We start from the raw sequence: 14,342 nt of genomic DNA on the forward strand, positions 1-14,342 counted from the left end.
ATTGAAATTCACCGTGCAGCACAGAAGAAGGTCATCGGCGTGAACTGTTCTCATTTGCTTGCAGGTGCCTTTGTGAGGATTGCTGGAAGTCAATCAGTCGGGGAGCTGTCTGGACTGTGCTCAATTTGAGCTTCAATCCAGTGAGACGTAATGTACGGGCTGCTGTGTGAGAGTCTTCACGACTTCATCAAGGAGTCGTACGGAGATGATGTGTGGAAGCTGGTCAGAGAGAGAGCAGATGTCAGGTTACACTCCTTTGTCACCCACCAGGTACAACGTCTGTGCTCTTGACAGGAATAATATGATGATGCAGTACTGTTTGAATGCGTAGAATAATGATATCTGTGGCGTCTGTACTGTCTGTGAGCATCAGAGTCAACTTCACAGGTTTATCTGACACTTTTGTCTGCTTATTTTAAAGGCCTAAATATCAATTTTTCTTTTTGATAATGATTATATACATGTACCTGCAGGTGTACAGTGAGAGTGTAATTCCCCGTATTGCGAAGGCAGCCAGTGGAGTGACAGGCACACCTTACAATGAGCTGATGAACTCCTGGGGTGTCTACTTCCTGGGCTTTGTAGGGAAGTACGGCTACGACAGAATCCTTAAGGTAAGAAAAACTAGCAGTAAGGAAGGAAGTAATAATAAAACAGTAACATGTACCATGATATTCTGTTATATTTTATGTTTCATACATTTGCTTTTTATAATGTAACAGCAACATATTTAAATTGTAATACTTTTTTAAATTAAATTAAAAGGAGACGATGAAATGACTCACTGTATTGCACTTGTAGTAAACAGACTCTGTTTGACATAATATATAATTATTGATGTGATTTCAAAACAGTGTGAAGGCCACTTCAGTTGCAGAACTGATAAATGTGCCATTTATTTATTACAACTTACAGGATTCATACAAAAGTAAAAAGAATATACTTTTCACTGTTACCGCAGCTTAAAGGGACACTGCGTAGTATTTATGGGTTTATATAACCCAAAATCCACTTTTTCATACATATGATGTGCTCCTGCATTGTCTAGTCGCTGTATAATAGTTTTTGTTTCATTTTCGTAGTGTTTCAAAAAGTCATGTAAAATAACATGGTCGCGGGCCGCTGTTGCATAGCCACTGTTAGCAGCGAGACGACCATGTTTCTACCGGAGCCTGTAAGGACAAACCCGACAGAACAAATCAAGCGTTGCTTTACTTGTAGCAGAAGTCCCGGCCTCCACTGACGGAGCAGATACGATATACAAGAGACACACATACATCTGAATAAATACTAGAACCTCATCTGCTGACACGGAGAAAGATGACGAGGACGACATTTGACCGGCTGAGGATACCATATCGCTCGGGGGGGGGGGGGGGGGGGGGTGAGAAGAGGAGCAGTTCGTTGTTATAAATTTCAGCCTCTCCTCTAGATGTCACTATAAACTACTTACTTCACCTTTAAGTGATAGAGCTCATAAATAATGTGTAAAATAGAAATCTACTATACATGGTGACCTGTCACCTTTTGTCCTTGTCAGGTGTTGGGTCGTCATGTACGTGACTTTGTCAACGGCCTTGACAACCTCCACGAGTACCTGCGCTTCAGCTACCCCAAGGTGCAGCCTCCAACCTTCTTCTGTCAGGAGGAGTCTGCCACTGGAGTCACCCTCCACTACAGGTGTGGGATGATGAGAAGGAGGGGGAAGAAAAGATGCAAGTTGGATGCATGTTATCTTCCCAGATACATAACCGATAGCATTTTCTTTCTGTGTGGCCTGCAGGAGTAAGCGTAAAGGCTACCTGCACTACGCCATGGGTCAGCTGAGGCAGATGGGGAAACAGTTCTACGACACTGACATTCACGTGGAGGTGCTGTCTGAGCAGATGGTCGGAGACTACTCCCATGTCACCATGAGGTAAACACACACACAGGCAGACTAATCCCCAAACCAGTTCCAATTCTTCAGAAATTAGATTCTGCTGCTCCTGTGTTTATGACCCTTATGATTAAAATGTAGTATTTAATGTGTTTCATATGGCTTCTTTTAAATAGCAAACATTTCAACATGAACATGTTTTTCTTCATTTCCTTCCTTGCAACAATCATATCATCATATCAACAATATGTTGGGAACTACAAGACCAAACGTGCTCACATAGTTAAATATAGCTACACCTCTGCTATCCACAACAGTACAATGCTACTTATGCCATGAATCATCAGTACTATCATTCCACATTTCCTACCTTGTGCTATGTTCTTCGTCTAAATTCCTTGTACTAAACATTTTCTGATCTGTGATGTAATGTTTTTTAATTTTTACACAGACGTAAAGTTGCCTTTTCTGATTAATTTTACCTGTTTGCAGAAGCTATCATCTGTCTCCTTGGTGCCATCCCAGTATCTGTAACATATGTAGACTTTATTTGTGCAGTTTTGTATAGTTGAAAATGAAAGTCAATTAAACAAAAAGCTAAAACATATTGATCCGTGTGTCTACACAGGCTGAACTTTGACAACTCAGCCTACCGCTACATCATGAAGGAGGATGAGGAAGAGCAGGAGATCTTGCCCATTACCTCAGATTTCTTCTTTGAGGTTTTCCCCTTCAATGTTGTCTTCAGACAGGTAATTCCGCTCAATAACCATCCTTAACAGGGCAGCGCATGAAGTAAATTGGGTGTGAATGAACAGCCAGTGATTCTTTGATTCTTTAGGACATGGTGGTGCATAATGTGGGCTCAGGCTTGTCTACAGTCTTCCCTGATCTGGATGGGAAGAAAATCACTGATGCCTTCTTGCTGGCTCGCCCCCTAGTGGAGTTCACCTGGAACATGGTGAGACGGTCCACATTTCATGACAATCTAAATTCTGAGTTTTAAATACAGCATTCTGTAGTAAACATGATGAGGTATGAGAACGCTGACTTTCTCATCTGCTCACAGATCATTTCCCACCCCAACAACCTGTTTGAGATCATGTCCAAGGAGCCTGTGAAAAGAGAGAGGAACCTTCACAACCGAGTTCAGAGTAAGAGTGAAAGTCGGTATACGATACATGATCCACCACGATACCGATAATATCACGAGACAGCGATTATGTGATAATCAATTTATTGTAAGACAATTATACAGCGATACATCACAGTATTTGTCTCACTGAAGAAAACAAAACATCGGTGAAAAGTTAGAAGTGCAGGATTTCTCTATTTAGTCACAACATAGAGAACAAAGTGCATAAAGTCTATGTATTGAACGTTAATGTAGCTTTCTCCACCATTATCCTGCTGTAAACTCCCTCTTCTTTGGCCAGGTAACTTCTACCCAAGTTTCCCTCATTCATTTGAGCAACGCCACCCTGAGGAGACTAAAGAGCCTAAATTTATTGATTAAAATATCGATTTATGCCCTGATGTATTGATTAACGTAGTGCACCAGGAAGGAAGCCGAGATTTATCACCGAATCGATATTTTAACCCACACCTAATTTGAAAGGTTGTGAGTCTGGTGGGAGAGGACTCGCAGGTTTGAGGTCAGATTAATTACACTGAACTCAAACACAAAAGAATGTCAGTCATTAAAAAGAGCAGGCGTGCTGTAGAATGTTGTTCTATTTTTCACACAGCTTCAAGGAGCTTTGCCATTGCTGGAATTGAATTGTTTGATGTCTCGGTTCAACTTTTATTTAGTGGAATGATCGTAGCCCTGTTCAACATCGACAGAGCGTGAGGATAATATGAATATGACTCTGATAACCCTCACCCTGTCTTTCCTACAGATTCTGACTATGAAAATGCCAATCGCTCTGCTGACGTAGATGTGGAGCTCATGGCTTTCCAGTCCATCATTGGAGATGATTACAAAGGTTATGATTTCTCAAGTGTTTCCTGCCTTCTGGAGGGCAAAGAATGTTAGCCACCATAGCTTCGGCTTTAGCATCACTGACTAAAAAGTGAAAGAAATTGTGAAAAACTAGTCTAATTGACCAAATATAGAAAAACAATCCACCAGTATAACTCTTAAATGTACCAGTTATTTGCCTTGTGCAACAACTGAAGTGGAATTTAAAATATATTTCAATAGATTTCACATGGTTGGTGCAGTGGTTAGCACTCTTGCCTCTGCAGTAAGAAGACCAAGGTTCTTGAACAAGGGCCTTTGGAGTTTGCTTTGGTTTCCTCCCACAGTCCAAAATCATGCGGATTAGACAAATTGGACGCTATAAATCAGGGTTTCTCACTCCTGGTCCTGTGAAGCCACTGTCCTGCATGTTTTCGAGGTTTCCCTGCTCAAACACACCTGATTCAAATGGTCAGCTGGTCATTAAGCTCTGCTGAAGCCTGATGACGACTCTTTTATATGAATCAGGTGTGTTGGAGCAGGGAAACCTCAGGACCAGGAGTGGGAATCCCTGCTATAAATTAACCTTAGGTGTGAGTGTGAGAGTGGATGGTTGTTTGTCTCTATGTGGCACTGTGATGGACTGGTATCCCGCCTTTTGCGCTATGTCAGCTATGATTGGCACCAGCGCACCCCCACAGCGACCCTCGTGGAGGATAAAGCAGTAGAAAATGGAGGGATGGATTAATATGGGAAGTACAGTATTTTTCATATGCAGTGATTTAGTAAAAGTTTTTGGCTGACTAAAAGTAATTGCTTCCATCCAAGAAGAAGAATCCAGTACAAGCTGTTTCCATGTGAAGATACACTAATTGGCTGCTGTATCAGACTACATATGAAAGTGGTATTGTCTTCTTGTCCATTGGCAAGGAAGCAAATGAGCACATTTTTACAAAATGCTAAACTTTCAATTTAAACTGCCACAGTCACAAGGCCGAGACCATTAACACGGTTGTTATTTAGCGCTGCAGTTTAACATAACACACATTTGTCGTTGCGGTATTTGAATGCGTTGCCTCTCTTTTAGATGGCAACAGCGCTAATGCGATGGAGAGCTGGGGCGATGGGAGCCGCTGCCTGAGACTCAAAGGACAAATGAGATACATGCCAGAGTGGGAGTCCATCATCTTCCTGGGAACTCCTGTGTAAGTCCCACACACACACACACACACACACACACATGCACTCACACATCTTTATTAAAACGCTGCATTTAAAAAGTAAAACAGTCTAAAAAGCTGTGAGAGCTAAACGGAATTACGAGGCTGGAAATAAAAGCCTGGGCAGTGAATCAAATCAGGGGCCCATTCTAGGAGCACTTACCATGCATGAAATGAGCTGCTAATTAGCCTGTAATCAGACAGTGCAGCTCTTGTGAGCGTAATGGGAACCCATTTGCAACTGAGTGTTTTCCACAGAGTACATTACCAAAACATTTCCCTCCTCTTCTCAAAACATTGTTTTAAGAAATCTCTGTGTGCTTGTATTGACAAAACCTTAATCATCTACACTATAGGGACCATTTTATTTATATGATTTTGCATTGTGCCTGTTTGATTTGAAGTTTGAAGTTTTACTAATACTGCACATTTTCTTGATTTCTTTTTTTCTCTCCAAAAATGTATGTATGTGTAGGATGGAGAGTCTGAGTGCCATGTTTAAGACTGGCCTGTACATCAATGACCTCAGCATGCACGACTCCAGCAGAGACCTGGTTTTGGCAGGCACTCAGCAGTCAGAGGAGTTGAAGAGAGCCCTCATACAGGTTCACTGAGCCAAAGGGCTGCTGAGATTTTATTTTTCACACTGTATCACGCAAAGTTGCTCTTTTCAGACGAGCGCCACCGTCCACTCATTAACCCGAGATTGAACAACAGAGATTCAGATGGTGTTTCTCTCCTCTTCTTCATTTTGACCGCAGGAGCAAAAGAAGTCCAGTAAGCTGGAGGAGAGCATGAAGATGTTGGACTATGAGATGAAGAAGACTGACGACCTTCTGTACAGGATGATTCCAAAACCAGTGGCTAAGCGGCTGCGCAAAGGAGAGCCTGCTGTAAACACTTGCGAGGTCAGGGTCAGGTATTTAGTGCCTGATGCACCTGTGTGCCTGTGACTTTACCATGTAAATCCATACAAATCAGAATTTATCATTTAACTCAGCTATTTTTAACTTTCCTGCCACACAGCAATAGCTCAACACTGTAGGGAATATGTCTAGTGTCTTTCTTGCTGGCTGTACACTGAATAAACTGCACATTTATAGCAGCCGGGCTGTTTAGAGGACCACACAAAGACTGAGTATAGTGAAACGCCTGTAGCCTAGCTCTACGCAAAGGCAAAAAAATCCATCTACTTGCCCATTTAATGTCCACTAATTATAATAAGTTATGATATATTATTTGTATTTGTCTTAGTCTGGAGTCTGGAGTCTGGGACAGAGCCAGGATGACTGATTGTGATATTTATGTTATTTTATGTAACTTGTTGTTTGCTATAGCTTCACATTTATCAAAGTTGTACCAATAGGCTCATCTAAGTTAGTATATTTTTTAGGCTTTTTTGTCTTTAAAGGTGCCATATGTAAGAATGTGGCCAAAAACGGTTACTACATTCAAATTCAAAATACCGAGGTGGTTGCGCGGCAGCTGAGACTCTACTGACTGCAATGATTGGTAGACGGCGGTAGGTGGCGCCACATGCCAAAAAACCATGATTTCAAAACATAAACATGATTTGCAGTCTGCAAAATATTTTTTTTAATGCAAAATTCCTGAGCCTCTGTGACATATTAGAGGGATTTTATGGTCAGTTGATTTAGATTTATTACATAATGCACCTTTAATGGACAGGATAGTTGAGAGAGACAGGAAATGGGAGGCAGAGACAGGGGGAATGACATGCAGGACAGGCCACTCGACGCAGGATTTGAACCAGGGGCTGCCTGCAGAGAGGACTATAGCCTCAACACATGGGGCAGGTTGGGTGATCTACCATCTGAGCTAAACACTGGCCCTGAGTCAGTTAATGTTGACTGTACTTTTTATTGTGCCAAAACATAATTGAGAACGGAGATAAGTGTATAACTCCCTCTTGATCCTCGTGCGAAATTTGATTCTAAATTATTATTGTTTTCAACTTCATAAAACTCCTTGAAACTTGAATCTACTTAAGTGAAATTCAGGCTTCCTGTTGGTCAAAACTGTTTAAACCACCTCCTAAACCACCTCTCCGACCTTCTCTCCCAGGTGTTCCCAGATGTCACCATTCTCTTCAGTGACGTAGTGGGGTTCACTCGCATTTGCAGCCACATCACTCCAATGCAGGTGGTCTCCATGCTCAACACCATGTACACGCTGTTCGACACGCTCAGCGAGAAACACCGCGTCTTCAAGGTGTGTGTGTGTGTGTGTGTGTGTCCGTGTCATGCAGTTCACACATAAAGTAAAGTGTTCTGTGTAAGAGCTGCTGTTCTTCTGCTCCTCTTCAGGTTGAGACCATTGGAGACGCCTACATGGTGGTTGCTGGTACTCCAGAGAAGACAAAGTACCACGCTCATAACATTTGTGACATGGCCCTGGACATGGTGCGCTCCATCGATCACCTAAAAGATCCCTCCAATGGCAACAACATACACATTCGTGTTGGTGGGTAGGATGTGTGTGTGTGTGTGTGTGTGTGAACTTGTCCCATGTGTTTACTGCGTGAAATAACCTGCTGTTCTGGTTGAAGGGATCCACTCCGGCATGGTTGTGGCAGGTGTGGTCGGACACAAGATGCCACGTTATGGTCTGCATGGCGACACGGTCCACACTGCATCTGCCATGGAGAGCAACGGCAAGGTAATGACACAATGATGACACATGAGTCAGACTGTCTGTTGGGGTGGGAAGACGTTTTTTAAAATAGTCTTCGCCCCAGAATAGTGAAAAGTTGCCTCATAATGTATTTGAAGATGACATTTTACAGTTTATTTTGAAGCATGTTGATTTGAAAGCTCATTGTGCTGTGTTCTGTTTCTATTTCTACCTGGCATTCTGTTGTTATGTCCCATTCAAGTGAGTTTAATGTCAGATGTTGTGGAAGTACTGTATGACTCATGGCTTATTTTTCTCAAAAAAATGTATCGCTCAGTTTCGATTTAAGGAGGAAATGAAAACGGCAAGTATCAACACTATCAAATCACAACACTTGTAGAATCACAATACAGATCGAATCAGCATCCAAGTGCAGCGATGCAATAGAGTCGGGACAAAAGCAGCCCTCGTGTCTACACTCTTAGAAATAAGGGTTCCAAAAGGGTTCTTCTACAAGGGCTGAGGTTCTACATGGAACCATTTGCTTCTGAAAAACCCTTTCCCGAAGAATGGGTTTTTCAAGGGTTCTTGGTAACACTAATGGTTCCAGTAAGAACCATTTTGATCCAGAGAACCCTTTAAAACCCCTTTCCTGAATAAAGGGTTTTAAAAGGGTTTTTGGTGGAACCTCACCTGGAGCCGAAAAGGGTTCTCCCTATGAGGACAAGCCGAAGAACCTTATATGGTTCTACTTAGCACTTTTATTTCTAAGCGTGTACATATAATGACTTGCCCCAGTTTTCTATGTGTTTGTTGTGACCCGTTTTATTATTTTCCCTCGATTAGGAGATGCACATTCAGCTCAGCAGCGCCACCTATGAGCACCTGAAAGGAAGCCACTTCATTTTTGAAAGGAGAGGCATCATCACCATCAAGGTCTGTGGACTAAACTGTCACTATAGCAACACTATCAACCACATTACTTGCTTTTATAACAACATATTAACAAAATGTTTTTTGGAGAACATGTGAGGAACACACATAATTTAATTAAATACAAATAAAAATGTTACTTTAATTGAACTTTAATTATCCTAAGTGGAGCAATTAACATGTGCAGAGCCCTTCATGTTATGTTGCAGCTTTCTTGTTGATTTGTCGATCTAGACCAGGCTTTCTCACTCCTGGTCCTGCATGTTTTTGGTGTTTCCCTGCTCCAAAACACCTGATTCAAATAAATGTTATCAGGCTCCAGCAGAGCTTACTGACGATCTGACCATTAGAATCAGATGTGCAGGGAAACATCTAAAACATGCAGGACAGTGGCTCCTCAGGACCAGGAGTGAGAAACCCTGACTTTGGAGCTGAACAATTCCTGATAACACCAGCGACTCCCAAAGGTTCTTTCTTCTGATTACAGGTTCCACTCTCATGAAACCAACAGTGATTTATTTTTCAACAGGGGAATTTTGTTACTTGAAAATCTGCTACATGGCATTTGGGCAAATCACTTCTTTAATCATTGTTTTTTCCCTGTGCTCGCTGCATATTTAGGGGAATGTTGAAATTGAGACCTACTGGCTGAAAGGAAAGAGGGACAAGGATGGGAATGCTCAGGCTGCATGTCCTCAGTTTGAGACTCAGACCATCAGCAAGGCCACCATCGCAGGCCCTGAGGCTATAGGGAATGAGGAGGGACTGGTAAAAAAAAAAAAAAAAATCAGCAAAGTCATGCTTAAATGGTACATTTGCTTTACTGCCACCATCTTTGTCTGATTCCTTATGTCTCTTTCTTCTATGCCCCCCAGGTTTTTCCTCTGGTGGCAGGGCAGGACAAGGACGATGTCAAATCTATTCGCTCTCATCGCATTAAGATGGATATTTCCGGCCATTCCCTGGAGGAGTCGATGCAGGAGTGCCACGTGGAGGAGATGTCTGTTCATAAAGTAAGAGGGAATATCTACTTTTTTTTTTTTTTGTATTTCTAGATTGCTGGATTTTCAACGACTGATTTTACATATTTATGTTTTTTTTTTTATGATGATGCTGTTCCCTCTGCAGTCCCATTATAAGGACGCTCTGCAGGACGGCCTCCAGGACGCTCACCTGGAACTAGACTCACCCGAGTTCGACGGCAGAGACTCCATCATGGATTCCCATGACAGCTCCTGTGACTCCCACTGCGCCAAAAGTGCCATGTGCTCTGTGTCTTGAGCTACCCTAAGAAGGCGCTCGGTAATGCTGCAGCAGTAGTAAATATCATGTTACTGTTTCTTAAGCGCTTTCCGAACAGCTCAATCAGAGAATGTCAGATAGAAAAGCAGGTTTTGCTGTTTTCTTTGTGTGTTTTTTTTGTCGTTGTGTTTTAGTGATGACGCCGCGGTAATCTCCGATGGCATGTTGTTTGTACTCGCGCTAGACTGTGATGCTTCAAATCTCTCGTGGCCCCCGTGTGTTGGTGTTAATACTGCACAGCGAAATCATCAGCGCTTGTTAAACCCTGACAATACAGATGCCAATCAGAAGCATTAGTGTTCATTTTACACCTGATTGTTTTCAACAGCTGCCTCAGAGCTTTAACAGCCCCGAGAGTGAGCAGACACTTCTCCGATGAATACCTCATGGCAATTATCACTCCAAAGTCAACTCTGAGAAATGCTGCTGTGCACTGCAGTGTGTAGTACATATTTGTCCCCAAAAAAGTGTTCCCTGCCATATGGTTCAGCTGGACACAACATTTTTTTTTTTTTTAATTTCGTGCACTATTTGCTCTGCAGTGGCTCATAGACTTGACGTCTTGTTTTACCCCGCGAGAAAAGAAATCCTTCAATCCTTCATCTCCTTTCTTCTCCCACCTCCCCCCTTCCTTCCACTTGCATGTCTGAATTCATTATTCTATATCAGCTTTGTCAAATGCACAGCCACTGCACAATATTAACGCTTGTCAGCTCAGTGAAAAATAAAGAGCGATGAATTCTGAGGGGCCTGTGGCTCGGTTTGTTTTGGTTTTGTCTTGTCACTCGGACAAGACAAAAATATTTAAATTTTTTGTAATGAGACCCATATTTACCCATGGATATATAGACATGTCTTATTGTACCTTGGTCACCTGATATACATGCATTTATATATGTATATATATCTTAAACTCCAGTGAAGAGACCCTGGTAAATGATGTTTTCTTTTCCTTGTATTTGAGGTTTGTGATAGTCTGATGTCTGTGGTCTGGCAAAGGTACACGTCAGTCAAATAATCGACTGTACATCAAATTAATATCAAGTGGGAGTTAAACCAGGAGACTCAAACTCAAATGACCTCTGGGTCACTGAGTTTGGTCAGTAAGAGGCCGGTGAAGTAAAAAAAGGCCAACTTTTTTGAGAAAAAGACATGGAAATAATAATGTTTATGGTGATATTTCACATAATTTCACATATAATATATCACAATATAATTGTATTTTTTGACATAGCAAACATAACATAGTAAATAAAAAAACATACAGAAATAACTAATTTAGAGCTGCAACTAATGATTATTTTCGTAACCGACTAATCTGTCGATTATTTTCTCGATGAATCGTTTGGTCCATAAAATGTCAGAAAATGTTAAAAAAAACGTTGATCAGTGTTTGTTAACCCTGGAAAATGCATGTTCTCGAATGTCTTGTTTTGTCCACAAACCAAAAAATTATTCAGTTTTAATGATTTCTTTGTTTATAAATAATAAATAAATAATAAAATATTCACATTTAAGAAGCTAAAACTATGAAAAAATAAAAAAGCTTCAAACCGACGATTCATTTAGTAATCGATTAATAAGCAATTCATCGATTAATTGTTTCAGCTCTAAACTCACTATAAGTTGATATTAATTGGCGGGCCACATGCAATTGATTTGGGGGCCACATCTGGCCCCCTCGCCGCCAGTTTGAGACCCCATGCGTTAAACAATATCTCAAAAGTTTTCAGCAACACAACACACACCCACGTTAAAACAAGACCAACGCAATACTACCATGAATCATATATGGTGTCATCCTGGTGCAGTGTTCCACTCAGACAGTGTTCCCTACTGACTGGTTGTCAGATGAGCTGCGTTTATAGGTGGCGTCCTCGCGATCTAGGTTGCCTCCACGAGCTCTTTGCGAGTCTTTAGGGTGTGAACCGATGGAGCAGTGGAAGCAGAACGCGTACAGCAAAGCCAGCAGGAGCAGGAGGCAGACCACGCAGAAAATGACAATTATCAGGATGGTGTGCACTTGCATGTGCAGCTCCTCCCATGGGAGCAGCGTGGTCGTCGCCAGGACACTGAGGGCTGAGGGGGACGCAGTGAAACCGGGCTGTGCAGTCACTGCAGGCAAATGTGGCTTCATGGAGGCCAGGTGAGCGACTTCCGGCATGATTGGACAATGTGTGCCCTCTGTGGCTTGGGATCGTTTATTGCAGCCTTAAGGTGAAAGACAGTTTTTACTGTATTTAACTTGCATGCACAAAATAAACAGTGATAACATAGCAGCAAAGCAATAATGATAAATTAAAGCTGATAAAGTAATAATAATTTAAAAAAAAAACAACCAGCATAAACAATACATTTTGGTACAATAATTTTCTTCCAGTCATGTTAGAAACACAACACTACACTGTATTTAAAAGCCAGTGGTTAATTATCTTTATCAAAGTCTCTCAGTGTTTAGTGTCATTTGTTCTTACCTTGGATGTGTTTTTTTGTTGTCTTTTGATGAGCAGAGCTTGGGAAAATGAAAGAAATGGAGGAACAGAGAGGGAGGGCTGGACTGAATGAAAGCGGTTTGTGGACCACGAATAACAGGGAGAGTTGCCATGGCAACATTGCTGAGGGGCCTCTTGTATCAAAGTGACATCACATCACCTCAAGAATGCATTTTTTTAAGGATACAAATGGAGATACATGGAGATTTTAAGCAGACAGAGGTGCACGAGTCAATCAGAGATGATGGGGACAAAATCGATCAATAAATAAAACCAAATCAAATTACATTTAAGTCCTCAGAGACGGTAAGCTACAATTAAAATTAATGAAATTACAGTGTGCTGTATCACTTCTATGTATAGAGGAGAGCCTCCACACAGCACCGACTTCTGATCAGGCTCCCCAATGGTGCCACCTGTTGGTAAATGAAACAACACTGAACAAAACATGGCAAAATACAAACCCATCTCATCAGCAGCCCAGCTCCTGCCTCCCTTTTAAACAGCCATAATGATCCTTTAGTGTGAGTTATAATTGGTTCCACACCCCTGCTGTGCTGCCTCAACTGTCCACGCCTGAAAAAAAAAAAGTGTCAGGACGTGATCCAAATTTAAGTCACCATGGAGATGATTTATTTCTTCTAATGATACTCAGCCATTTTGTTAACACTCCCCCCACTAAAAAAAAAATGCTATAAGACGGAAGTAAAAACACATTAACTGATTTATAATTTGAATGTACAGGAAGGCAGAGAAGAAAGTCTGGCAGCTGAAGTGATTACAGAAGACTTTCACATGGTTAGTTCCAGCCCAGCTCCAGACAATAGACACAAAAGACCAATTAGATCCAGCTGCAGCTGAGTAGAGTCAAAATGGCCGAAGCGAGGACGCGGCACATATAACGTCTCAGGTCAGCCTAAAAGGACAAATACGTAAAGAAAAGCCAACAGAGATGTATAGGCCTTTAAGCCCAGGTGAGTTTCTTACTAAATCACAGATTTGAAGAACATTTCATCGTGTGATCTCAGAACAGATTGATGGTGTCATATGTAAATTCTGTTAGAATGTGTGCTTGTAATTTCCTACCCTGTTCTACAGGGCCTTGAAGATTTGGTATTTTGTTGTGCCATGTGACTGCAGGAAATTAATTCTTGCTTTGTTCTCTCACTGTACAATGTCATACCTTGTCATCACGGTGTGGAAGTAAAGCTGAATGACAGCTGAGCAGCAGTGGATCAGCGTGTTATTGTTCCCTGTGTCTCTCAGGGAAATGTTGACATTCACAAACTCAATTTAAAACATTTTTTCTTGACCCTTAATGTGTCCGGTCCTGTTGCTTGTGCATGAATAGCATCGCGTGCATGTTTGTAGTCAGTGACAAAAGTTTAAAAAAATAGGAAACACATTTTATTTAAAGGCGCCATATGTAAGAATGTGGCCAAAAACGGTTACTACGTTCAAATTCAAAATACCGAGGTCTTTTAGGTTTTGTTTTCTAACGTAACTGGCAACCCGTGGTCGCTCGGCAGCTGAGACTCTACTGACTGCAATGATTGTTAGACGGCGGTAGGTGGCGCCACATGCCAAAACATGATTTCAAAACATAAACATGATTTGCAGTCTGCAAAATATTTTTTTTTAATGCAAATATTTTGTCTGTACTGTTGTTGTTGGTGAGTTCAGTTTGTTATATGAATATTATTCCTGAGTCTCTGTGACATATTAGGAGGATTTCATGGCCAGTTGCTTTAGATTTATTACATAATGCACCTTTAATGATTATTTTTAATGACAAAAACCTCCAAACACATACTTGACACTCACACTGGACTGCTGTCTATGAAAATGACCAAACCCAAGCACCTCTACATGGCTAAAGCACACAGACTCACCACACATAGACATATTTTTTTAAGGGG

The 14,342-nt window shown here is 41.5% G+C and overlaps 1 protein-coding gene across 1 annotated transcript; it reads left to right on the forward strand.

Moving 5' to 3' along the window:
- Positions 1-150: 150 nt before the first annotated feature.
- Positions 151-9,910, forward strand: LOC310928840 (soluble guanylate cyclase 88E-like; the record flags this gene model as incomplete). Its single annotated transcript, XM_083891491.1, has 18 exons — positions 151-270; positions 474-614; positions 1,541-1,680; positions 1,784-1,918; positions 2,508-2,631; positions 2,721-2,840; positions 2,949-3,033; positions 3,781-3,912; positions 4,930-5,047; positions 5,538-5,667; positions 5,824-5,970; positions 7,148-7,294; positions 7,390-7,546; positions 7,632-7,741; positions 8,543-8,632; positions 9,251-9,397; positions 9,505-9,642; positions 9,758-9,910. 18 exons carry the CDS (start codon positions 151-153, stop codon positions 9,908-9,910), a joined length of 2,334 nt encoding a protein of 777 aa, XP_083747617.1.
- Positions 9,911-14,342: the final 4,432 nt, after the last annotated feature.

The sequence above is a fragment of the Microchirus variegatus genome (genome assembly GCF_963457635.1).
Source record: "Microchirus variegatus genome assembly, chromosome: 6".
NCBI classification, from domain to species: domain Eukaryota; kingdom Metazoa; phylum Chordata; class Actinopteri; order Pleuronectiformes; family Soleidae; genus Microchirus; species Microchirus variegatus.